Source organism: Chroicocephalus ridibundus, chromosome 8, assembly GCF_963924245.1.
Source record: "Chroicocephalus ridibundus chromosome 8, bChrRid1.1, whole genome shotgun sequence".
NCBI lineage: Eukaryota > Metazoa > Chordata > Aves > Charadriiformes > Laridae > Chroicocephalus > Chroicocephalus ridibundus.
Genome location: NC_086291.1, coordinates 33,649,763 through 33,675,219, shown reverse-complemented (window position 1 = coordinate 33,675,219; position 25,457 = coordinate 33,649,763). Strand labels below are relative to the sequence as shown.

The window sequence follows — 25,457 nt, the reverse complement described above, 5'->3', positions numbered from 1 at the left end:
CCCCAGTGGGACCACCCTCTCTGTCTGTTTGCCCTCCTGGAGCCCCCCGCCACTGGTGCATGGCAGACCCCTGCAGCACTCTGGGGTGAGGTGTCCCCCCCCTGCCCCGGCGGCCCCGGGGAGGTGGGCTGGCTGTGCTCCCCGCTCGCCTCCCAAACCCGCAGCCCAGACAAAGGACATTCCTGAGAGCCGGCCAAAGCAGCCGGCTTCTCTCTGTCCCGGCGCGGGGTGTTGGGTTCCCCCCGTCCCGTGGGGTCCCCTCTGTCCCCCCAATGCCACACAGTGGCCACGGTGGCGTCGCCCTTTGTGGCCACCCGCCAGCCGGGGCTGGGGCAGGATTTGGCCGGGTGCCCTGGCGAGGGGTGCAGAGGAGGAGGAGGAGGAGGAGGAGGCGGCCCGGGCGGGAGGCAGGGCTGGCCGCGGCCCCACAGCCCAGCCAAGCAGCTGTGCTTGGCTGAAGGGGCTGGGATTTGCTGGTTTGTCCTTTTTTTTTTTTTTTTGGTAATTTTTTTTTTTTTCCCTTCCCTGCTTCCTTCCCTTCTTCCGCCTTCTTCTCCCTCTTCCCAGCCTTCTCCCGATGCTGCTGCGGGGGTAAGGACAGGCCTCGCCTCCCACCCTCGTCCCGTCCTGCTGCCGCTCAGCCCCGGGGCAGTGAGGGGCTGCGGTGACCGGGGTTGGGGGTGCTGGGGCCAGGGGGGGTGCCCCGGGGATGCTCCTGCAGCCCCGGCCACGGGGGAGGCTCCTCCGGGGGTACCGGCAGGGACGGGATGCTCCCGGTGGGGTGCAGGGTGTCAGCAGTGGTGCCTGGTTGCCACCGGGACCATGAGGCCGGCACAGGACGAGTGACATGTGTGACCCTGGGGGGCCGGGCTGAAGCGGGGGGCTCGCGTCTGTCCGGTGGCACCTTTGGCGAGTTGCAGCCCTGCAGGATTTCTGGGATGTTTGGGGGCCCTGACTTGGCTCAGCAAGTGCCGGTTGTCTCCGGAGCATCTCGCTGGGTGTCCCCAGGGCACCTGAAACGGCACGGGCAGGCGTCTGCGCTCCTGCTCAGCCCCTGGCCGACCACTCTGGGGGGGAACCAGCCCCTTCCCCACCACCCCAGAGCAATGCTGGTACCGTGTCAGTGCTCCGGGTGACCTTGTGCTGTGCCACGTCCCTGTCCCCTTCCCCACCGTGGCATCGCATGCCTTTGCCGCACGGGCATCACCGTATCCGCTGCCAGCAGAGCCTCGGGCAGGCGGGAGCCATGCTGCCTTTTGCAGGAGGTGCCAAGGCGGGTGCTGGCGAGGAGGAGGGCGAGGGCAGCGCGGGGGCTCGCCCAGCCTCCCCTGGGTTCTCTTCCCCACAGGGCACATGGAGGGGGGCTCTCCCACTGAAACGCGGCGGCCGCCGCGGCCCCCCAAGCAGCACGGCCAAACCTCCGCCCCACCGGAGCACCCCGAGGCTGCCTGCAGCCCCCACGCCATCCTGGAGAGCAAGGTGAAGGCGCTGAAGGAGAAGCGGGGGGCCGGCCGGCCAGGGACCCCAGTGGCCACCCCCGAGCGCCCCTCACCCAAGAAGACCCGTCCCCGTCGGGGGAAGCCGGGGACGGACGTGGCGGCACTGGAGCCGCGGGCTCAGCTCCGCACCTACCTGACGGATGGGCTGCTGGATGGTGGGGAGCCTGTGGCTGACAGCCCCCCGGTGCCCCGCGCCAGCACCCCGGGGCTCTGGCGGGTGCCGGCACCCAGGGGAGATGTGCCGGGAGGCACCGAGCTCCCCCGGGATGAAGGCAGCGGGTCCCAGGGCTCTGCCTCCCCTCATGAGACACCCCCCCTGGAAGAAGAAGCCCGAACCCCACTGTGGGACCGAGAGGGTCCCTCTGTGTCCCCCGCCATGGCGGAGGGCTGGGAGAGGCTCTCGCTGGCTGAGCGGGTGGAGAGGAACCGGCGGCTGCTGCAGGAGGTGCTGGGCCTTGCTGCCCCCGGTGCGTATTTCGGGCAGGCGACGGCTGTTTTGGTAGAGCCAGGGGGAGCAGGAAGGGAAAAGGTTTGGGGCGAAGCCAGAGGGTCCTCGGTGCCATCCTCCATCCCCCCAGGCTGTGGGTGCAGCTCCGTGTTGATTCGCGCCCCGGGGCCGCCCCGTGTCTCGCGGGTGCTGCTCCCCCTTCACCGGCAGCAGGAGGAGGTGTCCACAAACAAAATGGGGTGTTTCTTCACCGGGGTGCTCCGGGTGCTGCCGGACCCCTCCGGCCTCCTGGTGAGGAATTTCCCTGCTAAGAGCAAGAGGAAGAACCCCCACTTCCTGGGGCACCCGAGGTCTGCGGGCATCGTCTTCCCATCGCCAGCCGCAACCAGAAACGGGAATTAGTTTCTCCTTCGAAAGCGTCTCCCCTGATGACCCCGTGGTCCCCATCGCTGTGGGTCCATCCCCGACTGGGTGGTGTTACCCAGCTTCCCGCTTCTCTGGGGTCTCTCTGGAGCTGAGCAGCTGGGATAGCCCCAAAGGGTGTTTGTTAGGACGGGATGAGCTGTGGGGCTGGGGGTGAGGGGAGCGCTAGCGAGGGGGGGGGACCAGGGTGGGGGCCAGGGTCTAGCCAGGCTGATGCCTTCTCCCCCTCCTGCGTTTCAGAGGTGCCGGCGAGCGACGGGGACTGGGACTCGGGGGTCTCGCTGCAGGACGCCGAGGGCTGCAGGTGGGTCTGTCCAGGCCTGGTGATGGGGTGCGTGTGTGAGGGGGACACATTTCCCTCTCTCTCCCTCCCTTGGCTTGTATTTTAAATGCTTCCCACAAATTAGCTCTGGGGCTCAGCAGGGCTCTGGGGAAGGGCTGTGGGGCAGCCCCCCCAGCTGTCAGCGTGGCAGCCGGTGTGGGGAGCACGGAGGGGCTCCAGCGACACTTCAGCGCGAGCAGGGCAGGGGGGTCAGGCTGAGACGGGTGTCCGTATGGAGCTTGGGCACAGGGTGGGGTGGTGGGGAGGGTGTCGCTGCCGGGACCCCGGGAGGGAAGGGAGCTGGGGAAGAGGACGGGAGAGAAATTTGCTCCAGGTGCTTAAGAGGATCGGGGCGACGGGCGTGTGTAATCTTGTTGGCCTAATGATAAACCTTGGAGGTACGGACTAAAAATACGGAGGTGGGATGGGCAGGTGAGCTGGGCAGCAGCGCGCGGGCTGGGGTCTTGGGGGGGGCTGCATGGGGGGGAATGGGGAAGACACCCCCCGTATTGCGGTTACTGGTTCTGTGCCACTCTGGCGGCCGGGGTTGAGGGGTGACAGCTGGGCGCAAGGGATGCTGTGCTCCCCGTGAGCTGGGGCAGCTGAAAGCTGAGGGGGGGGCTGGACCGCCCCGCCATGGTGCGGCGCAGGGGGGCTTTCCCGGGGGCCAGCCTGCACCCACCCTCCTGCCGCGAAGAGGTTAAGGCTGGGCTCCCTGAAGTGACTGCCTGAGCTGATTATTTTAATCAGGGGGATTAGGGCCATGGCCAACGGGGAAGGCAGCACTGGAGCAGGGCTGTGCCCTCCCGGAGCCCGTGGGTCCCCCCACCCTGCAGCCAGCGGGGCTGGGGGGGGGCAGAGACCGCCTGCCAGGAAGGGAAGGCAGCAGAGACAGGGGGTCATCCCAAACCTACCTGCGTTTGCACAGCTGTGGGGTTCACACTGGCGGGGAGCGGAGGCAGAGCCTGCCTCAGTTTCCCCCATCCGCCTCCGGGGATGTCCCTGGTGCAAAGCACTGCCTCGGCTGAGCCGCGGGCTGAGCTGTGCGGGGGCCGAGCCTCCCCCCAAAGCATCGCCGGAGTGGGGTGCGACCCCCCCACCCCGGCTCCTCCTGCCTGGCACTGGCGGGGAGGTTCCCGCCTGGCTGTCCCCCGGCACGGGCGCCAGCCTGCCCATGAATGGAGGCCGGGCCCCGTTTTCTCCGGGCAGAGCAGCCCCGTCGTCACTGTTAAACCACGTCTAATCCCTGTTATTTTTTCCTAATCCCCCCTCCCCGCTGCGGGGGCCGCAGGGCCTTTGTCCCCGGGCGGGAGCTCGAGCTGAGCCCGCGGCACGAGCAGGCCAAGCAGCTGCTGCAGCGCGCCCGCATGAAGGCTCGGACGAACCCCCTGCGCGCCAGCCACGACATCCTCCTCCTCCCCGCCGCTGCTGCCCCGCGCCCCAGGTCAGTGCCAGCCCCCCCGGGACACGTCCTGCCTCCCCGCCTCTGCCGCCGCCACGGTGCTTTTGTTGGGGGGTACGCGTGGGTTTGGCGTGTGCGCGGGGCGTGCAGGTGTGTGCGCGCGGAGGCGCAGGGTCTGACCCGGCCTCGTACCCGGCCTCAGCATCCCCCCAGCTCGCGGCAGCATCCCCCCCCTGCCCCGGGGGCGCCCGTGAAGTCTCCGCATCGCAATATTTGGGGGGTGTTGGATTGCGTTTTCTGGCAAGGTGGAGGCCTCGATGGCGCGCTCCCGGCTGGCTGGGAGGATTGTGTTTCCCGGCGGATGGGGAGTGCCTCCCCGGGGGGAGGCTGGGTGCCGGAAGGCTGTACCCAAGCCGCAGCTTGCCGTGCGTGTGCTGGGTCATGTGCAATTAATTCGGTGTTCCCGGACTGATTAACCACACACCTCGGTGCAGGGGAAAGGTGATGGAGGGCTGTGGGAGCGGGGCATTGCCGCAGCCTCTCGGGATTTCAGCTTTAAGCAGCCCGGGCAGAGGGCTGGGAGGGGAGCGGGGCTGTACAACGTAGGAGGACTTTTCTCCTTCTCCATCTTCTGCACTGGGTTTTCCCCCTCCTGCCCTGCTTTCCCGAGGGAGCCGGGCAGCCCTTGCAGCTCGTCCACGTCCGTCTGTCTGTCCCGTGTCAGGGAGCCCAGCGGGAGGCCGAGCGTGGCCCCGCGGGACGGCGGGAGCCTGAGCGACTCGTCGAGCGGGGACTCCAGCTGCGGGCGGCCGCGGCGGCCCCGGGGACCCTCCCCGTCCCGCGTCCGCTTCGAGGACGAGTCGGCCCGTGACGCCGAGGTGCGGTACCTGGAGCGGTTGCAGCTGCGGCACCGGCGGGCGCTGGGCTCGGCGCTCTCCTCACCGGATCCAGCCAGCAGCGGGCAGCCGGGGGATGGGGCTGGCTGGCCCAAAGCCCGAAGTGGCGACCTGGTAGCCGGGGGCAAGTGCAGCGCCTGCGGCTCCTTCCTCGGTGCCGCCGCTGGCCGGGGCGGGGATATGCCGGCAGCCACCGACGCGTCCGAGGGCAGCTTTGCAGCACAAGGGAGCATCCCTGGGGAGAGCGCGGGGCTGAGCCCTGCCCGCCCGGAGCCCAAAACCAGGGCTCTGGGCCCCCGGGGGTCCCCGCTGTGGATCCTCCCCTCCCGGCAGCGCATCCACACCGAGAAGATCAAGGAGACGTACATCGGGGACGTCACCTACATCGATGAGGTGGACTCAGCCCTGGAGAGCACTGACACCTCTGACAGCTGCCGGACGGACAGCGAGGAGGCAGGACCCCGCAGCCCCCACCCGAGGGGTCACCGGGACCCCCGGGCTCGTGGGCACAGGGCCCCCCGTCCTGCCCTGCAGCCGGAGGCAAGGGCTGGGAAGACGACATGTGTGGCTGGTGGTGGCCCCTGCACAGGGGACAGGGGCTCAGGTGGCACTGCAAGCCGGCCAGGGGCTGTTTGCCCCCCACCACCGGGAAGAACTGGCAGCTGGGAGGAGGGGGACCCCCACCAGCAGCCGGGGGGCAGCGAGGGGGTGGGAAACACCGCTCATCCCCCCCAGCAGCCCAGTGAGTCCCCGGACCGTTCCTCGCAGCCTGGGGCCAGCTCCCTAATGCTGGGCACCCACCTCCCCACTCCCCCCCCCACCAAAAAGGCCTGCTCTCAGGTGCCTTGCAGGAAAGCCCTCCTCTCGGGTGGCAGCCGCCGGGCATCGAGCCAAGGAGCCCGGGGCCTGGAGCCTGATGGTGGGAGCGCTGGGGCCCCTCAGCCCAGGGCAACGACGGGACTGGGGGAGCGCCGGGGTCCCTGCGGCCCCAGGTGGCTCCCGGGGAGCCCCCTCCGTGCCTTGTCCACCAACAACTGCAACAACACCCACGGGCAGGACCCCCCGGGGACGAGCAGAGGTAAGAGATCCGCGCATGGGGGGGTGCTCGGGGAGGTCCCCAACAAGGCAGGGATGTGACCGTCTCGCTGTGCTTACAGGGCCACCGTCGCAGCCTGTCACCCCTGCATCCCAGGAGGCTGCTCGTCCACCCAGGGAAGCTGCCGGGATGCCTGGAGCTCAGCAGCAGCGGTACCCAGCTGGGAGCACGGCACATGGGTGAGTGACAGCGAGGGGCCACCAGCATCCCGCATCCCTCCTCGGCACAGCAGGATCCTGCTGGGCTGAGCCCCCTGATGCTTCCTGGTGGGACTCTGCCTTTTGGCACCAAAAACCTCCCGGAAACCATAATATGGAAGCGAGGATTTTGCGTGTGTTTTCAAGTGGGTTTTGTGGAGCTGCATTTCACCCTGGGCACCGGGGCAGGGGGGGGGGGGTGTTGCAGCAAACGCGTTGGTGGACACCCTCAGAGGGGTTTAGCTCAGTGCCAGGTTCTTCCTATTTTGGGAAAAATCAGCTGCTAAACGCTGCCAAGCCCCAGGGCTGCCTTGGGGCTCACCGAACACCATCCCGCTGGACCTGCGCCAGGGCAGGAGGGTTTGGAAGCGGCGGCACTGGGTCTTTCAAGCCCCTTGGTAGGATGAGATCCCATCAGGCAGAGAGCGGGGGAGGTCTGAAAGGTGTTAAACCCCTGAAATTACGGGCAAAACAGGTAGGGAGCCCTTCAGGTGGCTTTGCCTCATGAAGCCATCCCTTGTGCATGCTGGGTTGCTGCTGCGGGACAGGCGGAGGGGGGGGCGGCTGCACCCCATCGCACCGTGCTGTGGGGCTCAAACTGAGAAGGCGGGTGCAGGATGCTCCCCCGGCCCCGAGGCAGCCGCTGGCCCTGCTCCCCCAGGGCGCGCGGTGGGCGGCCATCATTCCTCCTCCATCCAGGGAGCCGGGGCGGCCGGCCAGCCGCAAGGGCAGCGGCGCTTCGGCCTCGGGGCTGAAGAAGCTCCTGTGCAGCCTCAGCCAGAGCACCAAGCAGCGCCTGGGCCGCTTCCGCTGCTACAGCATGGAGCAGCTCCCGGCTCCCGGCGCCACCCCCCCGGAGGGCCCCGGCATGAAGAAGTCGCCCTCCCTGCAGTCCCTGCGGCTGGTGAGCCTGAGACATCACCCGGCGCTGGGGGTGTCGGGGGTGGTCCAACAGGAGGAGGGGTGCAGGGCTGGGGTGAGGCATTCCTGAGCATCACTTTACGGCTCCGGTGGACCTTGGTGGGGGGGTGTGGAGGCATGTGCCATCCCAAATCTGCTGGGTTTGAAAAGCCCAGAGGGGAGTGGGGGGGAAGGAGGGAGTGAGGAAGGGGGTGGAAGAGCAGATTTTTGCGGGGTGTGTGTGAGGGGAGATAGGGTAATTTGGTTTGGGGTCATGGCTTGTGCGTCCCAGCCAGCTGAGCAGGGACGTGTCTCCTTGAGAAACCCACTCCCTGGGTGGGCATCCTGGCCTGGAGTGAGGGACCCTCCCCAGCAGTGGTTTGGGGGGGGCTCTGGTGGGGGTGCGAGATGCCCACCGCTCCGTGGGAACGTTGGCAGGCGAAGGGCTGCGGTGCCGCGCCGTGTTCCCAGTCATCCCCATTTCAGCCGGGCGCCTTTCCCCAGGTGTCACCCTTCTGCCAGCCCCGAAAAGCTGCCTCCATCCAGAACCTGCACCCCCTCCTGGGCAAGGGACCCCGTGCCAGCGCCTACCTCCTGCCCCAGGCCGCGGCCGACAGGTAGGACAGGGCCCGGTGTGTCCCCACCACGTCTGGGAATGTGGTTTTGGGGTGCTTGGCCATGGCTGGGGGCCCCATCACCTTGTCCCCAGTGGCTTCCCGGGGTCCCCGCTCACCCCCATCTCCCCTCTCCCTGCAGGAAGGGGGGATCGGGGCCACGGCGCTCGCTGAGCGTGGAGGACATCGGGGCGCCTGGCCGGCTACGCGCGGTGGGGCGCGTGGTGGAGGTCTTCCCTGACGGCACCAGCCAGCTGGAGCTGCAGCGGCCCCCCCAGGGCGCCTTCGGGTTCTGTGTCACCTCCGGGCACGGCCGGCCTGACACAGGTATGGCGGGGTTGTCCCAAAGCGTCACATGAACCATGGGGGAGGTACAGCACGGCATGGCCCCTCTGCGGTGTCTCTCATTCCTCACCCAGGAGCAAGCCTGGGGATGGGTAGAGGGGGCTGCTCCATCCCTGCCGAGCCCCAAAGGCGTGACGGTGGATGGGGGGCAGGGGGGGGATGCTGCCACGCAATGGCTTTGGCCACGCATAGTCCCATGTGTCCATCAGCCCTTGGCTTGGGGCACATAGCCTGTCCCAAAGGCTACTTATGGTGAATTTGTTGCTGGGCACGGGCCCAGCGTGCAGCCCCTGGGCACCCCTGGGTGGGGGGGGCACAGCCCCAGCCATGGGGTGCAGGGTGGGGGGTGCTCACCCACCCCTGTCCCTCTCCGCAGGCATCTACGTGCAGGAGATGGCGGACGCCGGCACAGCCAAGCTGTACGCGGGGCTCCTGGGCGTGGGGGACGAGATCCTGCAGGTCAACGGGGCGGCCGTTTCGGGGCTGGGGCTTGCCCGCATCCGGGAGCTGCTGCTCCGGGCGGACACCCTGTCCCTCCGCGTGCTCAGGCACCGCCCGGCGCCCCGGTAGCCCTGGCATAGCTCCCGGGAAGCCCGTCAGGAGGAGGACGATGTCCTGCCACCATCCCGGGATGCTGCAGGATGGCGCGGTGTGGACCAAGCTGCCCCATGGCACCAGGCCCTGCCCTGCGCTGGTGGGAGCAGGCGGGTTCCCCTGCCCTCCGGAAGCAGAGCAGGACTAACGACCAAACCCCCCCCCCAGACAGTGTCTGGCGTCTTCAGGAGCTGCTCCAAGTGTGGGGATGGGGGAGAGCCCAGCCCTGCCACTGAGCCAGTGTGGGGTGGCCTGTGGGTCACTGGGGTGGCCAGTGTGGGGATGCCCCATCCCTGCATTCCCAGGAGGCACGGGGAGGGGGGATGTGTGTGTGTGTGTGTCCCTGCCACCGCTGTAAACCTGTGCCCACGGGCTGGTGCGTCTCTTTTAAATTATTTCAAACTAAAAAAAAAATAAAATATATATATATATATATATATATATATATATATGTAATCATGAAAAATGGTGGCCTTGGCTTGCAGAAAGCATAGAGGGGCTGGGGCTGGGGCGGGTGACACTCGGCCAGAGGGACAGGACATGCCCCAGCCCTGGGGTTGTTGGGGATGCTGGCGGGTATGGATGCCGTGGATGGTGCTGGGGAGCGTGTGGGTGCCTTCATGTGGGGCTGAGCCCCTCCACCCGCACCACCCCCCAGCCCAGCCCGGTGTAACTGCAGTGGGCAGCTTGGCTGGGGCGCTGAACGCGTGTCCTGGCTGCGGGGTGGCAGGGGGTGGCATGGTGCACAGCCCTGGACATGGTCTGTGGGGTGGGGAAATGGGGACAGGGCAGGGGACAACGGTCCCCCGAGAGCTGTACTGGCCTGGCGGGGGGGGACTCTTCCTATTGCCTCCCCTCCAGGCAGCTTGTGGTTTTTTGGGAGGGGCGTGCGTGTGGGTTGTGGGGAAGTAGGGGGTGATGGGGCCGTTCTCCTCTTCCTCCGAGCCCTGCTGGGACATTGGCAGGGACGCACCTGCGAGTAGCCATCGCTAATGACAGAGGGGTCTGCACTCTTGCTGCTGGGCGGTCTTTTTTTTTTTTTTTTTTTTTTTCCCTGCCACGGAAGGGGAAACTGATGCTGTGGCGCCAGGAGCAGCGGCACAGGGACAAACCTCTCCGGCAAGCGGAGGAGGCGCTTGCACTGGGGTAGGGGTGGGATATGGCTCCCTCCTGCCAGCCGCAACAGTGCCCCCACATCTGGGCAACAGCTGCCTGCGGCGCAGAGGGGACCCCAGAAACCGCAGTTGATGCTTATGCCTTACAAGCCAGGAGGGTGATGCCAGGCAGATACCAGTGGGAGCTTTTCCTGCTACCCAGCGCCAGGAGACACCCCCCCCGCCCCCCCACCTTGTCCCCGAGCAAGGGTCACGGCGAGAACGCCCGGTGATCTCTGCTGTGCCACGCTGGGCAGCAGCAACGCATTTATTTAATGTTAAAGGGAGGGGGCACCACCAACAGCAGAAAAAGCAACTGTACACAGGAAAAGGGACTGAAGACAGTCTGGTGGCTTGCGGTGATACCAGCAGCTGGGCCACCCTCCGGCAGTATGCCGGACTAATGAAGGAGCGGTCCCGCACGGAGCGCCAGGAGTCATTCCCGGAGGATGCACAACCATGCCGAAAATAACGCAGGGATCGGAGGTGGGCAAATACCAGGCAACGGCAAGCCCCGCTCCCCGGTCGGACTCGCGCTCCCAGGAAACCTGCTCTCAGAGAGGTATTAAGCCCAAGGAGCCGCACGGACACCGCGATAGCCAGCCCTGGAAAGGGGACACTGCGTATTTCTTACAGCGTAACCAACAGAAATGAGGTGCTCCGCAAGGATAAAGAGCAACTGCTGAAATAATTAGCGCTAAGGGCACGTGTGCGTTAACGACGGGAGCACCCACCCAGGCATGGCAGGGAGCTTGATCTCGCCCCTCTGTCCGGCGCCCGGCTGCAGAAGGCACGGTGCAGCCGGCTGTCAGCACCCGGCGCCTGCGGCGGGGTCACACAGCCGCTTGAAGGAAGCCACAGACCCACTGGGGAGGAGTGTTCGGTCTGGGATAAGCATCCCGGAGGTAAAGCCGTCTGGTGGCGAGCTTCCCACTTGGGGAGGACGATTTTTGGGGGGCGGCGGGGGGGCGCGATTTGCTATTTTAGCAGAAGTCTTAGCGTCAGCACCAATTAATTTCCTCCCCCAGCCCCATCTGAGACCCAGATGGGAGGCATAAGCCAGCCTGTCCCAAGTCCTTTGGTGTTTGCAACTTAAATGTGGGAGCAGGCTTTAGTAAGAAATCGGGTTTGCTTTCCCGAAGAAGCCACCCCACATCCTGCCATCGGTGTTTGCAGCACGAAACCCCCATCTGCATTTCTCCCCCAGTAATACTGCCAGGGTGAGCTTTCTTCACCACATTTTGGTATCGACCACCTGGCTCCCTCCTAATTCACTGTCTGAGGGAGACAACTAGGCTAATCCGACACTGCTGAGACAACTCAAGTGACAAACAACTCAAAGGTAACAAAAGGGCAGTAATACAGAAACACGACCTATCTTTGAATCGCCTGCCTTTTGGTTGCTTACAACAGAGTGTCTAAAAAATAGCAGTTGGGAAAGATTAAGACATCCTATTTACAAGTTTATATGCACTTAAAATACATAATTGAGCCCCCATTCCTCTGCTAATGCGTGTTGTGCACCCAGAGAGAGAATGTGGCTCGAACGGTCATCAAAAAAATCTTTACAAGCTTTGTTTTGTTTTGTTTTTTTTTTCCTTAAAAAAAATAAGTTATTTTAGACCTGACAAATCACTTGCCAAAGGGAAGCAGCTGTTAAACAGAAGCAGTTACTCAGTTATACAAGGGCAGAGAAAGCATCAGTCAATGAGCTTTAGAGGCTTGTATAACGAGGGAGGCAATTTTAAAAGCTTTAAGAAACTCACTCTCTGGATAACGGTTGTTTGCCAGCTTTCAGCGCGCATCAACCCAAGTTTAAAGCTCTGGGGTTCTTGATTGTGCCTGGCCGGCTGACGGCAGGACACTACACCCTACGGCTCACCTGCGCGTAAGCTCCTGCCGAGGGGCGGTGGATGTGAACACTCTGCTGCAGCCTCACCGGGGTGTCTGGGCGGCAAGTCGGCGGCCGTGGGAGGAAGGCAGCGTGGGGTTTCACGCCACCGCTCCTCCCGGTAATGCTTTAGGCTGGCAATGCGGTTTGTAATGCTCAGTGAATTAACTAATTTCCTCCCCCCCACCACCACCCCACCAGTCCCGTCCTCCCCAGGGCTCACTGCTCTGTGTCCGCATCCGACCGCAGGCAGCTCAGGACTGCTGCAACTGGCTCCTACCTGCACCGGGTGGAAGCGCAGGGGTCAAGTCCCCCTCCAGCTGCCTAGGTCCAGACCTGGAGCCCAGGTCCAGATCGCACCATGCCGGGGGAGGAGGCAGCTCCAGTCCTCCACCACCTCTCCCCGGGCCAGGTGAGACGCCGGCGGAGCCAAGCCGTGATCCTCAGAGGAGAATGGTGAGAGCTGAGTGCGGGTTTTCTTGCCTGGGATCTCTGTGGGCGGACGGAAACGGTGAGAGTTTCGTTTCCCCGTGCTACGGGGGTGAGGGGGCGGGGAGGGGGCGTCCGAAGAAGTTCAGTCCATCACAGGACAAAAAACAGGATGAGCACCACCAGCAAGATGACGAAGAGGATGATAATTGCACACCACTGCCGTCGATCTGGAAGGAAAAGGAAGCATCAGTCTTCCTGCTTTCACAGGGAAGGAAAATCGGGGGAGAGCTTTTCTTCGCTGTGTACTGCTAGGAGCCCAATTCAAGCTTAAAGAAGCCATAAAAGGCCAAAGCAGCAGCTCCTTTGGCAGCATGCCCCGCTGCAGCCCACAGGGTGACAGCATTTCTCCTCCAGGATACATCTGGTTTGGGGGACAGCTGTGGGAATTTTGAGGCTTTTCCCCAACCAAATTCAAACACATTCGATAAGCTGGTTCAAAAGCAGTCGGGAGGAACAAGCAGAGAGCTGCTCTGGGTTGCTGCTCGTTCGTGGAATAACCTGTTTGCTAGAGGAACAACAAGCGATGTGGTGAAAGCTGCCCAAAAAAGAGCTCTGCCAGGAATGAGGTTTCCCCTGGACATCTTTACATCTCACCGGGCCTGTGCATGCTCTGCAGAAGCTCAATGCTGCATCGCCTCTGAGAGCTGCTATCTGTCCATGGCCACGGCTACAGGCAGCCCACAACTCCCGGGCACAAGCAGCTACCCCGGGAAGAGCCCTCCTGGTCAGCCCCAGCACATGGGATGCCAGGGACAGCAGAAATGCTCTTTCACAACTCTCAGAAGCGCACTGCAATGACCGACGCGTTTTTCCCAGAGGAAAGGGGAGATACGCAAGGCTTGACAGTGTTTGCGCTGCCACTGGGCTACTGGTGACCCCAAAAGCACTCTCAGCACTACAAATGGTCTCTCTAGGGCCGTATTTCCACAACCTCATAAATCCCCCCGCCAGCCTAATCCTTCTGAGCAGGAACACTTCTCCTCCTGACTTGCTGCTGCCTTCACGAGCTACTCAAGCACCCATGGGAGAGGGGTGACGGAGGAGGGGACTGCTGGGCGCACTGCCAGCGCTCAGAGAGGCGAGCCGGCGGCGGGGGACTTCCCGGCAGGCACGCCGGGCTTCCTGTTTGCTCTGCCCGCGGCACCCCGCCAGCCCACCAGCTTCAAGGCACAGCCTTATAAGGACTTTTCTCGTGGGTTCAGCCTCCCCCTCGGTGCAGAAATCGCCTCTTTCTTCCGCCAGCTGAGAGATATATCTGACCGACAACAGGCCTGCGGGCTGGCAGGCACCAGCAGCTCAAGGGCAGGTGGGATTTGGAAAGGGGCTTGTCGCAGGCAAGCATTTGGTGTGGGGGGAAGCCACACTCATTGGTGAGTGTTTTATGGCACCTTGAAAGCTTTTGTTCCACAGACAGCCTGGGAAACTGCAGCAGAGCAGGAGGCTGCAGAGCTTCCCCTCCTATCACCTAGAGGGGGATTTTCCCACCGCGGCAGTAGCGGCATAAATAGAAAGGCATCTGTAAATAAAACAAAAGCAAAGGACAGGCTGCAGAGCAGTGTCTGGGCAGGAGCAGCTGCAGGGCTTGGAAATCTTCCCCCTCTTTCAAGCACCGAGAGCTGCTTCGTCCCCTCTGCTCAGGCTTGGGATGGCTGTCGGTGGGTGGGAGCACGTAGCGTCCCAGCCTGAATAGCCGAGGGCCTGTCTCTCCCTTTCCAGGACTGGATCCCACTTCCCAAGACCTACCACTCGTCATGTGAGACACTTTGGCGAGCTTCTTCATGACGTTATCAAGCCGCGACTGAGTGCTGTCTAACTCATGGGAGAAGTCGTCCAGCATCCTGGGGGCAGAGAAACATGGCACTCGTCAGCAAGTGACACATCTTTTTGGGATTTCTCAGCGTGCTCACACACACTGATCAAAACACTGACGTGATCAGCCCGTCACATACTGGCAGGGAAAATGAACGCGGCCTGGCTTGCTGAAAGCACCTAAGGCGGGAAAAAACCTGCTGAAGCAGCAGCTCTCCTTTGGTAGAAAGTGGGGACTCTTGTTGGACTGGTCCCCACTGTGTGTTCATGGATGAGCTCTACGCACCCCTGCAAGGTGAGGAGTAGGGGTTTTCCTCCTTCTAAGAGGAAAGTCTCACTTATAATCTGTGATTAGCAGTGACTGGTTAGATAGATCTAGATGCCAGCTTGGACTTTAAACCTCTTTTCTTGTTCAGGGCTTGCAGTTGAAGCTAAAATCTTGTTCCAGTCATGTATCAAGCAGGAATGAGATTTGCAATTGCTTTTAAGGTGCCTTTTAAGCTCTGAATGGAAGTTACTCCTCTAATTCCTCCACACAGTGACTCTAATGAATGTGAAAGCCTTCCTGAAGCTGTGCTTTGTCAATGTCAAGAACCCATTTGAAGAGAAAGGAGCACATCCAGAATCAAGGTACCAATCCAATCATCTCCAGACAGCGGGACTCTGAAGCTTACTAAGTTTAAAAGGACAGCTTCCTTCATTTGGAGTTCTAGGGCACTTGTTAAACCTTCATTCAGTGGGGAAAAAGAAAGAGTTGTAAAAACCTCATTGCAGTAGTTATCTGCTACCGTCTAGCAAGCATGTGGTGATCTGGAAACGGACACACCACACTGATCTGGTTCTATGAGAGCAGAAGACTCTCATGCTGCAAGACTTCATACAGGAGGTAGGTTTGAAGTTCCTCCTCTCCATCAAAGATGACATTACTTCACAAGGGACATAGCCCTCCACACTCCTCTCAGCCAAACAAGGAGGGTTTTTAGGAATAAACCTTTCAAACCTCTCTGGAAGTGGTAGCTGTTAGCCTGCGTTACTGGAAACTTTATGCACTTGTTTGCAAAGGACAAGAACTGAGAAAGAAATCTAATTTATATGTAAATGATAGATGCAAATTTGTGAGCTACCCTTTAACCCTTTGCATGGGTGAGGGTTATTTTTAGCTTTAACTATGAATAGCAGCTCTGTGCTGCCTGTTTCAGAGCAGCAAGGCGGAGCTGAGAACTCCCGGGTCAAGCAGTTATCCAGGGGCAGCACAAAATCCTATGGAGTGGGAAAGTGACCAGCATCCCCTTTACACAGCATCTCCCTCCCTCATCTGTTCGGTTCTGCTGGCTGCCTGAAGCCAAGGAGCTAACTGTGGGCCTTAGCGGGAGCGTGTAAAAAGGAGAGAGAAGGAAAGGTAAGCTGGCGGCTAAGCCTGCCCTAGGTCCAGGCTCTCAAATGAACAGGACTGTGGTTGGATCCTTGCAGGCTGCAGTAAGAAATGCTTTTCACTGCCTAAAATCAAAGGCTGGCTAGGAGAGGCTGCCTAAGGGACTAGTAAATTCAAAGGCCCTAACAGGGGCAGAGATATGGGTGTGACGACCTCCAGCTGTGCTGCAGCCAGCCCCACACTGTGCTTTCGGCACTGTGTCTCACACTTACACTGCTTGCTCCTCCAGCTCTCCGCCAATGCGCTGGGACATGTTCTTCAGCACCCCGATGCTGCCAGAGACCAGCTCCAACTGCTCATCTTGCTGCTCCACAATCAACTGGGGCCAAAGAGAAGGGAAACAGGCAATTACAGGTCTGCTGTCTCCCACAGCTGGGTCAGAGCCAGCCAATCCTGTGGACAGACTCTCGCTGCTTGGCCAACATCAGCTGTGGGGCCTGGGCAGAGACCTAAGCCACCAGGAATGAGGACTGCATTCTTAAGAAATGCTGGAGAAGTGACAGCCGCAGGGAAGCCTCCCCGACATGGCATCCCCATGGCACAGCAGGCTGCAGCCTCCTGTCATCCGTGCAAATCCAGCCTCAGCTCAGCCATGCCCCCTCCCTTCCCTGCTGCACCCATTGCTAAAGTGACTCTTGAAAGCCACAGGGGGCTGGCCATCAAAACCTCCACGAGCCCCCCTGCCCACAGCAGGTACAGCAGCGGGCACCAGGGAGCCACGCTGATGCTGTGGCTGGGAAATGCAATCTGGAACATGCTGCAGCTAACAAGGGGTTAAAGCGAGTAAAAGGCTGCTGCAGCTTCTACAGCTAAAAATAGCAAGCCTGGCATCAAATGTGCCAAAGGAATAGGTGTGCCGATGATTTAAGTCATTTTCAGGGCACAGTCACACTAAGGATTAGATTTACCCTAGTTACCTACTTCTGAATCTATTTATCTTCTGAGAGTCACTAGGTAAAACTTGTCTGAAAGCCGGGGTGGCATCAAGGGTCAAGGAGCTTTAGCGCAGTTTGCCACCTCCAAGAAGCTGCCTGTTTAAAGGCCTGTGTTTAGGTGGGCTGCTGCACGGGGGTCTGCACGCTGCCTGGGCACTTCTCCAGATGAATTCCCCTGGTGGCGGGGAAGCACCTCGCCAGGGGTTCTCACAAAGCCCTCGCACAGGCTTTCTCACGAATCTCATGTTGACAAAGGCAGGAAAAGGGAAGCAGGCACGTGCTCCTGCTCCTAGCCTGTTCTGATGAAGATGCGCACAACAACAGCAAACATCAGCTAATTTTTCAACCAGGGGAAGTTGTGTAAGAGAAACGGGCTCTTTTCTGTTTGCAACGTTTCTACTCCTCCAAGGATTTCAGCAACCCTTGTAGTATTAAAGCTTAGCACACTGCATCTTCCAGATCATGTTGTTTGCTTCTGTACTGAGCAGAAGACCCAAGCCTTAAGGGTTAAAACTTTTGTGCCAAGATGCATCCAAAGCTGTGCTGTACGGGAAATGCATGCACGGGTATATGCTGCAAGCAAAGAGGAGGGCTGTCAGGCTCCTGGATCCGGACCAGCCAAGGACTGGATTATTTTTTTTTGGCTCTTGCAGGCCGTATCTCATCCCCCTGGCACCCGTTTGGCAAGCAAAGCTATGTAGTCCGCATGGTGCCAGCTGCCTTACCTGTTGTTGAGCTTGCTGCTCCTCGATGAAGTGTGAATTTGCTAATTGCAGCTCCCGGTCCAGGCGGCTGTATTTGTCAGGTCCAGAGCTCCAACTCTGACTCCCACTTTCTCCCAGGAGTGCCTAAACAGATGCAGAGAGCCCTTAGCAACACCCTTGTGTCTGTTCACAGCCCGTCTAGAGCACGTAGTGGGAAGGCAGACGAGGCAATACTCCTGTACACACACATACAGCATCCTTTTCCTCCTGCTCTGCTGCTACTCAGATAGAGGGATGCCACAAACTAAAACAATTCAATGCTAAAATGCCAGCCTGGGAAGTCTCTGTGGCCTGATATTGCAGATATGCCTTTCCAGCAGGAGGAGAGCTGGAGTACGACCAACAGCTGGTGTGTACACAGGAGGTCTGCACCACACAAAGGACTAGCAAAGGTCTGCTCAAGAGGCCGCACTGTGTGCTAGAACATGTAAGTTGGGAAGTATCCGGATATATTGTGCTAACAGATGTACAGCTCGAACTGAACACTGTCCTACTGATGACAGGGGCTTAAGAGGGTCTGGATAAAGTACTTAACCAGTTGAGCTGACAGTAAAACTGCAAAATATAACCACAGCAGTGTTGGTATGCTCATGTTCTTTGATTCAGGCTACCTGTTTAGTTGCCAGCATACAAGGTTACACTTGCTACCTGCTCTACAACCTGAAGAGAGAAGCTTGTGCAAAGCCAGCAGAGATGTGGCTTTCCAACTGAGTAAGGCTGGTCCCCGGAAGGGGTATAACACAAGTGACAAGTGCTGGAGAATGAATGTAGCCTGCAGGTGAGGAGTTGCACCCTGCGGCACTACAAGGTGGTTAGGGAGCTCTGCCCACGAGTGTGGAGGCAAGGCCGAGTCATAATGAGACTGTCTCGCAGCTTCTGGTCATGGGTGGGAGGAGGATGAACAAGTATTTGCGAAGAACAGCAAGACAACGACCAGTCTGCTCCAGCAAGCTAAAAACAAGACAGTCTCTACGGTTCATCTGCCTTCCAAGGATCAAGGAGGGGTGAGGAAAGCTGATGGACATCTGGTTTTGTCTGCCCTCAAGACACTGAGCAAACTCCTGGTTCTCCCCAGTTTATGGCAAGCGCAACTACTATTTAATGCGGTGCACTAGTTTTGCTGCAGTTTCAATAGAAAGGCCTCTGTTTGCCAGCCTTAGCCTGTGAGGGTTATGTCGCCACCAGCCAGCCTCTCAGACACAGAGGCATGCTGGAAAAGCCACTGCAGGGCAGCCCAGCACAAGCTTCGCAGTCTGGAGGGAAGGTGAGGGGCTGGGGAAGGGAGAGGAAGACGGCAAGGGGAAGTCAGTTTTCCTGACCAGATGTTGCCGTGCGAGCTGGGCCATATGGCCTCCTGCAGCTAGCAGGAACTTCACGCAAAGGAAAGCAGCGAAACGCAGAGACAGCTACAGACTTGTTTGAGCAAGGGTGTAAGGGACTTTGCTTCTTCAAGTGTTTGCCAAGCACGTCAATTAACCCCATAACAAGCTCAGGAATCAGCTCTGTGCTTCTCAGTAGCTTGTTGCAGTTTGTCATTTTTGCCACAAGCGGTAAGACTGATGCAGCCAGATAAGTTAATTGTCCAAAACGCACACCAACTTTTACTGAGGCAGCTCTGGAAGTCAGCTCTGAGATCTCCTTACAGCCTCCTTGTCAGCTGGGGAGGGGCACAAGCTGCATCTATTTCTATTCCTTAGATTACAAGTGCAGACAACCTGAGACTCCTTGAGCTTCTTCCATCATCTTACATGGCTAACTATTACGAGAGGCAGCTGTGTGAAAGGATATTGCAGCATCTTGGCTCCTAAATACAGCAGAGCACAGGATTACATTCACTGACATGGATTCTGTTCCCCTCCGAGGAGGAGGAGGGAGATTCCCCCTTCTGCAGAATGATGCAACGCTGACAGTTGTACACAACCAGATCTAAAGACAGAGACAGATGGCGAGTGCTGACTTATTGCTTTGAGAGACAGGCTTGGAAGAGGGCGGCAGCAACGTGCCTGCAAGAACCAGCACTCTCAGGTCAGCAAAACAGACACAGTTCAAACACACAGCTTTGCTGCAGCACGCAAGCCCCTTCCCAAAACCGCAGTTTATAAGGGGATGAACTACAGACAGGATATATATTGTAGTTACAGCTTTTACGCAGTTTGGAGCAACGCTATACGCTCTACCTTACAACGTGGGGCCTCAAAGTGAAAATGGAAGTTTCACCTAACACATACCTTAAGACACTAGCTGCCAGAGCTGGTAAATCCTCCTCACTCCTTTAAGTTCCAAATAACCACTACATTCACTTAACATGCCTGTTTCTGGTTCTTACCTGCCTGTTTTTCCTTTCAGCCAGCGCTTGCATGGAGGAGTTGGACATCTGATCCTTCATTTCCTGTTAGTTCAACAAAAGAAGTAGTATGTCAGCGTTGGATTTGAGGTGACAGGCAGTTTCAGGGTGCTGCAAGGCTTCTTTAAGGGGAAGTGAGGGAAGGGAGATTTTCTTTGAAAGTGTACAGTTTTGAAGAGTCTGGAAGGATACTGTAGAAAGCTTCACCACAGTTCATCATTTTACTAATACTAGAATCAACGGCAATGGGATATTTTGAAAATATTCCTTATTTACTACTCATTTTGCTCCACTACAGCCAGAAATACTTTGATTTGTATAACGTTAAACTAATGTTCTCAGTGATAGACTGTAAGGAAAAGTCATGCTCTTCAAGGTCTTGAAAGCCTGCAACCCCCTCCATTTCATTCCCAGTTGCGTCTGGTTTTATATTGCATAGGATGAGATAAATTTCCTGTCTTGTGGCCATCCTTTCTGACTGTGCCTGTGTTTTCTCTTTTATCAATTAAGTTTTGCTCCTAAGTTCCTGTAGAAGATCACCAGCCACAGAAGGCTCTCCACCACAACATAATCTAGTTTTCATAGGGCAGATTAGCAAGCAGTCAATGTGATCTAGCGGGGGCTGATCCACCAGCACAGTTCTGATGTCACCAGAACATTTAGGTATGTTTTACTGTCAGAGACGTGCAATATATCACCTAAGAGCACCAGATCCCCCTTGGTTACTTCTCACCAGCTAATGTAGGTGCTGCTGTACATCACAAATTCCCCCATGGAAACTGAAGTCAGCTGCATAATGTCACTAATGAGTTTCATTTAGCAGTAGGAGATGCTGCTCCAAAACCCATTAGCCAGCAGTTTTCAGCCAGGAAAAGAGGACCACAAGGCAAGCTTGCCTGATCCTGCTTGTTTGGGGAGCAGACTACACCGAGAGCAACGCGGCGAGCACATGCCTGCCACCCAGGGCCAGCATGGTTTTAGGATCAGTTCCCACGCAGCAAACCTCCAGACCACAGGACTGCAGGTAGGGGAACACACTTGCTGCCAGCCACAGCAATGCATTTTGTGAAGGAGGGATATCAGAGTCATGAGGGACAGCAGAAACTAAGCTCCACTCAGCGTAGCTATTAATAGGGAGAAAACTTCCTAACTAACGGCTTGTTACCAGGCAGTGAAGCCTTTGGGAAGATGTTTCTTCTCTATTCATTACTACCAAGTTGTTAAAATCCTCCTTTTGCTTAAGGAGGTGAGCTTAAACTAAAAAAAAAAATAAAAACAACCTTCCTCAAGTTAAAAATAAATCTAGTGGTTGTCTGGACTATTTTGTAGCAGTAGGAAGTTGAAGTCGCCACGTCAATAACGCTAGGCTTTAACCGTCAGCGTTCAAAGCGCACTCTCTGTTTTTGAAAACTAGCGCGACAAAAGCACAGGACAGTTGCGACTTCCTTCAACTCTGAAGAGAGGCTCCGGCCTCCCCTGCATCGCAGCGGGGTCTTTACTCTTTCTTTCCAGTTTCTACAGGTTCCCAGGCTCCCTGTTACAAGAGAGGTGTGAAGACCTAAAGGGGCAGCAGCAGAAAAGGAGGGTAAGCCATGGGGCACCTGCACTCACAAACCGTTCTGGGCAGCCCCAGGAGGGAGCACGTGAGGAAGAGGAGGAAGGCTGAGAGAGCAGGTGGCAGGTTTATTCTCTGCTCTCCACTTCACCATGGAAATGGCCACAAGTTTTCCTCTTTTTTAACCACCTAATCATTCCTTCTGTGGAATGATCACATCCTTCTGTGGAATGGTGAGTGTGGATCACACACCACATGTCCACGTTCCTTACCCTGACCACCTGCCGCGTGCTCGTGATGAAGGCTTTCCTGATACCCAGCTCTGTTGCATCGAGGTTGAATTTCCGTGGGTTTGCCTCAACGATGCGTAGGCAGCGAGTCAAGGAGTCCCCGTTATCGGTGTTGGGTACGCACACAGATACACAAACCCCGAGCGTGCTTCAGCAGGGTTCTACCAAGCAGCAGCTTTCCATTGCACCGTGCCTTTTCCCAAAATCTGATTAGCAAAGTAGGAAACACTGGAGGGAAAAAAAAGCATGGCAGGAACGTACTGTGCAGCACACGCACCAGTGTGAGGCTTCTCTCCTGCATTTTTTTGGTTCTCTGTGCAGCGCTTTCCGGAGCGTTCAGAGGAACACAAGGGAAAAGGAGTATTTCTGGAAGCCAGCCTAGAGTACGACAGACTACACAGAAATCCAAATTCATACAACGCAATAGGCTTTCTAGAACAAAGCATCTTAGAATATACCTTGTCAAAAGGAAAACAAAAAGGCAAAAGAAAAATCCTTTTGCTGAACATATTTGCCTTCTTTTCTCCTTTGCAGTTTGAGAAAAGCCGATGTAAATGCAAAATTCAATCCCAAATAGTCCTGATTTCTGCAAAAAGCAACTACTGGCAAGCACTGCTACTTGGCTATTTAGTACAACCTAGGAACCACAGGCCCCTACCTCCAAAGGGCCACAGAAAGGATATTAATTGTTTCATCCAAGTCTTCCAGGTCCCACTCGATGCTCCGCAGGTTATTCCTGAGCTCATTAGTGGTCCAGTCGATTTCTTCTCTTGTGGCGATGGAGGGATCTTGCAAGAGCTCCGTCCATCTCTGGAAGAGCCCCTGGGCAGTGTTCACGGCTTTTTGCACCTCCCTGCAGCCAGGGTGATTAAAAAGAAGTGAAGGGATTATCATCAGTTGTTCTGCAGCAGTCACAGTGGGACAGCCCCATGTCCAGCTGAGCAGGGAAGCCCAGCTTTCTCCCAAACACCTTTCCTTCAAACATTTTTTATTTTATTTCATAAAATAAAGATTTGCCCTACCTGCTAGGCAATCCCATGTCATGCTGCAGCACAAAGTGCTGAGCAACGACAACTTACAGGTCACCTATTAATGAAGGAAGCTATTTCTTTAGGGGACGTTTCTGCCAAGTGTCACACAGGCACGCCAGGGCAGAGCATCTGAACAAGGCTGCTCTTTGGCAATTAATGTTTCACATTCCTCTCAACAGCTCTCCTCTGAAGACTCCTGACTGCCTAGGTGAGATACCCCAAGGGCACACAGAATTACAGGAACTGTCCCCACAACACAGCCAAGCAGACAGTTGAGTGCAGCACTGTTTATTTTAATTTAACGCAAAAAAACCACACAGTTCTACTATGCTGGCTTAGGGTACAGAAGCTTTTTCTGCTGCTCTAAGCTTTTTGGAGACGAGTGCATTCAAGGCATGGGAAGGCAGGCTTTGCTGACGGCACTGAATGCTGCTTTGATGGTTTGGGGCAAGCGGGTCTGTAAGTTTGGGTCATGGTATCTACATTTACAGGCTCTGCAGTCCTGAGCCCTGAACCACTCCTCCAGGTTCATGGGAAGCCAGGATGAGGGACACAGGGGAAAGCAGACTTTGCTGGTAAGAAAGGTGGCCGCTAGGAGCCCGAGAGCTTGCACACAGCATCCACATAAGATGCAGGTGTTCATCCCCAGTGAAAGAAAGCAGGTTATCACGGGGGGAAGACCAGGACAGATGAACTGAGCCCCACACCCTGGAGGGGTTCCAGAACTGTAGCTCTCTTTATGTTACACTGTGGTCTGAAGTATTCAACTTTGCTGTCTAAATTGCGGTCTCTTGGCACCTTGACACATGTCCCTTCCTCTTCTCGCATGCCCACGGCTCCGAGTCTGCCACATCTAGTGCCCTAAAGTCAGCAGCCCACACTGAGGATCTAGAGCTTCGTTCCCTCCACTACTTGCTAGGAAGGGTTTTGGACTTTTTTTTCCATCCGGGCAGACTTGGGGAAGTACCCACATGCAGGAATTTAAAGCAGAGCTGGATATCCTCTGATGGGAGGAGTTATGAACTCCAGGAAAGCAAACTGAACCCAACATGGACCAGCCTCCACTAGGCTTCCCTTCCACCCCAACCTGCTGGGTAATAATTAACGCTGGGAACAGCAGCACATCCTCTCTCTACTCCCAGCCCTTCCCCGCATGGCACGGGAACCTCTCCGGAAAGTTTGACAGGACGTTTTTTCCCCTTAGCACCAATTCAACCTGGCAAAACAATTCACTTTCCCTGTGTGAACCAGCATCCCTTCCCACACCTCTTGTGCTCACAGGGCTTTCCCCACGAGGGCCTCCACTGCTCCTGAGTGGTGTTTCACTGTGACAGGGGGTAGGAGACTGGCTCACAGCAGAAACTGAAGGTGGCCCCCGGGTAGTTTTTAGAAACTAAGGTGTTTTCACGCTATTAATTACAATTTTTCTTTCCTCCTGCCTCGACCACCTTTGGTTTGTGTTTGCCTTTGTTTAGGCTCTCTCTGTGTGCTTCCTCTCATGGCCACCGTCCACACTGCAGTTTCTTCTAAAGCTTGGTCTTTGCTCTTCTCCATCTTCCAGCCAGGACACGGTGGCCCTGGCCCCTCGGGGATCCCACCCGGGAACCAGCCAGCCCCGCTCTGCCAGCTGCAGGGCGACATTTCCCAACCCACAGCCGCGGGGACATCCGGGCAGGCTGTCCCCAGGCTGTCCCACCGTGCCGGCAGCCGCACCTGCAGCCGAGGCAGAGCTGCACCTCCCGCTTCCCCGCCCGCCCCCGTACGCGAAGCGGGCGGGGGTAGGGGGCATTTCCAAAGCTCGCGTTTCCTTGGCCGGCAGAGCGGGGAGCGCTTCGTGCGGGGAGGCCCGGGCGCGGCCCGGCACCTGCCCGGCACAGCGCCTCGCCCCGGGGGCCTCCCGGGCCCGGTCGTCGACGCCGGGCACCGCAGCGGGGCCGCTCCAGATCCCGCTCACCTCAGCCACAGAAGTGGGGGGACGGGGACGCCATTTTCCCCCTCCCCGGTCGCCTCCGGAGACCCCCGACCGCCGCTCACCCCTCCCCCGCCCCCCACGCCCGGGGCCTCCCCGGCTGCGGGGCGGCCGTGCGCAGCTTCCCCCAGCACCCGGGCCCCTCCCCGGCTTCCCCTCAGCCGCCACGGCGCGGGGCGTCCCCCGAGGGCCGCCGCTCACCCCTTCACCACGAAGAAGGGGTCCTCCATCGACATGGCGCTGCCGCCGCCGCCGCGCGCCCCGGCCGCCGCGCGCCGCCCGCCACCCGCCACGCCCCCCCCCGCCGCCACGCCCCGCGCCCCGCCCCGCCCACGCCCGCACGCGCCGCGCGGCTGCGCACGTGACGTCACCGCCGGGAGTCGCGCGCCGCCATGGCGGCCGCCGGAGGGAGCGGAGGCGCCGCCGCCTCGGGGGGAGCGCTGGTACCCGGGGGCTGCCGGAGGGGGTGGAGCCGCGGGTGACCCCCCCCCAGCTCGGTACCCGGCGGAGAGCGGCGCGCTGCGAGGAAGCGGTGGCGTCCCGGTTCTTCGTGAGGGCTTTTCCAGTCCCCGGGGGGGGGCTCCGGCCCGCTAGGCCCCGGGCAGCCCGTCAGTGGTCGGAGGCGCCGTGTCCCGCTCACCCCTTCGCCGCCGCGTTTGCTATGTGCCAGCTTGTCGGCACGTCCTGTGCGGGGCTGGTGTGGCCACCCTGTCCCGGCTGCAGGGCCATTGTCCCTGACAGGGTGTCTGGCAGGAGCGGTTCGGCCAGGCCGTGTTCCTGCCCGGTGCGGGAGGAAGAAGGGGAGAGCGACAGCCAGTCTGCTCTGTTCCCGCTACCCTTCCTGCCCCAGGAGTGAACAGGCACCGCTTCCTTCCTCCTTTCTGCGGGGCGAGAACAGCCCTTTCCCGCTTGGCTCTTGGCCATCCCAGGGTGAGGACCCCTTGTTCCCTCACTCCCTCCTCTTAAATCTCTGGGCTCCTTAGTAGCTTCTCAGCTGTGAGCACAGGTAGCTTTGGGCTTAGAAGAGCTGGCAGGAGTGGATTGGTGCCTGTGCA

At 58.8% G+C, this 25,457-nt stretch overlaps 2 protein-coding genes across 2 annotated transcripts; one reads left to right on the top strand and one right to left on the bottom strand.

The window, feature by feature from the left end:
- Window positions 1–551: 551 nt before the first annotated feature.
- On the top strand, window positions 552–9,113 carry KIAA1614 (KIAA1614 ortholog). Its single transcript, XM_063345115.1, has 10 exons — window positions 552–591; window positions 1,349–1,966; window positions 2,611–2,674; window positions 3,984–4,136; window positions 4,819–6,068; window positions 6,148–6,265; window positions 6,983–7,187; window positions 7,688–7,800; window positions 7,940–8,124; window positions 8,519–9,113. The coding sequence occupies exons 2-10, from the start codon at window positions 1,354–1,356 to the stop codon at window positions 8,710–8,712; spliced, it is 2,895 nt and encodes a 964-aa protein (XP_063201185.1). The 5' UTR covers window positions 552–591; window positions 1,349–1,353; the 3' UTR covers window positions 8,713–9,113.
- A 1,007-nt stretch (window positions 9,114–10,120) lies between these two features.
- On the bottom strand, window positions 10,121–24,722 carry STX6 (syntaxin 6). The gene is made up of 8 exons (XM_063344561.1): window positions 24,604–24,722; window positions 22,086–22,255; window positions 21,385–21,479; window positions 19,540–19,602; window positions 17,175–17,297; window positions 15,727–15,833; window positions 14,017–14,111; window positions 10,121–12,440 (listed from the first exon to the last, which is right to left on the bottom strand). Exons 1-8 carry the CDS (start codon window positions 24,636–24,638, stop codon window positions 12,364–12,366), a joined length of 765 nt encoding a protein of 254 aa, XP_063200631.1. The 5' UTR covers window positions 24,639–24,722; the 3' UTR covers window positions 10,121–12,363.
- Between the last annotated feature and the right edge of the window lie 735 nt (window positions 24,723–25,457).